Source organism: Acanthisitta chloris, unplaced genomic scaffold, assembly GCF_000695815.1.
Source record: "Acanthisitta chloris isolate BGI_N310 unplaced genomic scaffold, ASM69581v1 scaffold29793, whole genome shotgun sequence".
In the NCBI taxonomy this organism is placed as follows: Eukaryota; Metazoa; Chordata; class Aves; order Passeriformes; family Acanthisittidae; genus Acanthisitta; species Acanthisitta chloris.
Window position 1 is genome coordinate 10,726 of NW_008667002.1, and position 1,063 is coordinate 11,788.

The window sequence follows — 1,063 nt, forward strand, 5'->3', positions numbered from 1 at the left end:
TGCTTTTTTATCACTTGTAACATACATTAGAGCCCCCTCTCATTAGCATTCTCAGTTGTTCACTCCCTTTGTTAGCAGCAGCAGGTATAGTCATGGTTGACTACACCAAGCAAATGGGAGCAGCTGCACACATGGAAAAGTTATCTGACAACCACATAGGATTTTTCAGGCAGAGGACACCCCAAGAAACTGTATGGCAGCCACTCCAGCAAACACCAGTCTCTCAGATGAGAACAGACAAATGCTAAGGTTACACATTATTAAAGCAGCATTCACAACCACAGCCACTTTCTCTCTTCTGGAGCAAAATATCAATCCTTCTCCATGAGATAAAAACATACATCCTCTTTTAAAAAGACTCTGACTTCCCAAATTACAACCCTGAACTCCAAGTCCCAGGTAGCAAATAAGGCAGGACCCCCATGCCCCCCATGCATACATATCCCCATGCTCTCACCCATTCACAGTAGGCTGCAGAGTTTGCAGACGGGTTTTCAGCAGGTCAAGGGGTTGGAAGAGGAGTGTGGAACAAGTGCCACTGATGGAGCCACACACAAAGGCCTTAAGGACTGGATGCATCTGGAAGAGAAAGAATAGAACTTTAAATGGTCATTTAATTAAGAATGGCACAAGGAAATATAGCAGCTGGTATGTCCCATGTTATATAGGAAAGGCAGACAAGCTGACCCCAGGTGCTAAGGACTGTTGCTTAGGGCACAGGAAACTTTTTCAAACCTTCCTTAAGGCTGATCAAGGTTTTTTTTTGTGGTTTTTGCTCCCTCTGCTTTTTCTGGGAGATTGTTCCAGAATCTCCTTGCAATTCAGTAGTTGGAAAGAGTTTTCCAAACATCAAGCGTATTAGCAACCCTTTGGTTACACTTTGCCATGTCAAAGGAAACGGGTGTCCCCTTCCTGCCCAAATCTTTGGTGGTGGATTCACCATTCCTGGGGGTTTTCAGGATGAGACTGGATGCGGCACTTAGTGCCACGGTGTACTGACAACGGTAAGGTTGGACTCGATGATCTTTGGGGTCTCTTCCAACCCAGTTGATTCTATGATTCT

General features: G+C 45.0%; 1 protein-coding gene across 1 annotated transcript in view; it reads right to left on the reverse strand.

Annotated features, from left to right (window-relative positions):
• The window catches only part of SLC25A38 (solute carrier family 25, member 38), a 3,884-nt gene extending 3,305 nt beyond the window's left edge, over nucleotides 1–579 (reverse strand). Inside the window, exon 1 of the mRNA XM_009072354.1 lies at nucleotides 458–579. Coding sequence (XP_009070602.1) covers nucleotides 458–579 — 122 coding nt within the window. The remainder of the gene's footprint in view (nucleotides 1–457) is intronic.
• Between the last annotated feature and the right edge of the window lie 484 nt (nucleotides 580–1,063).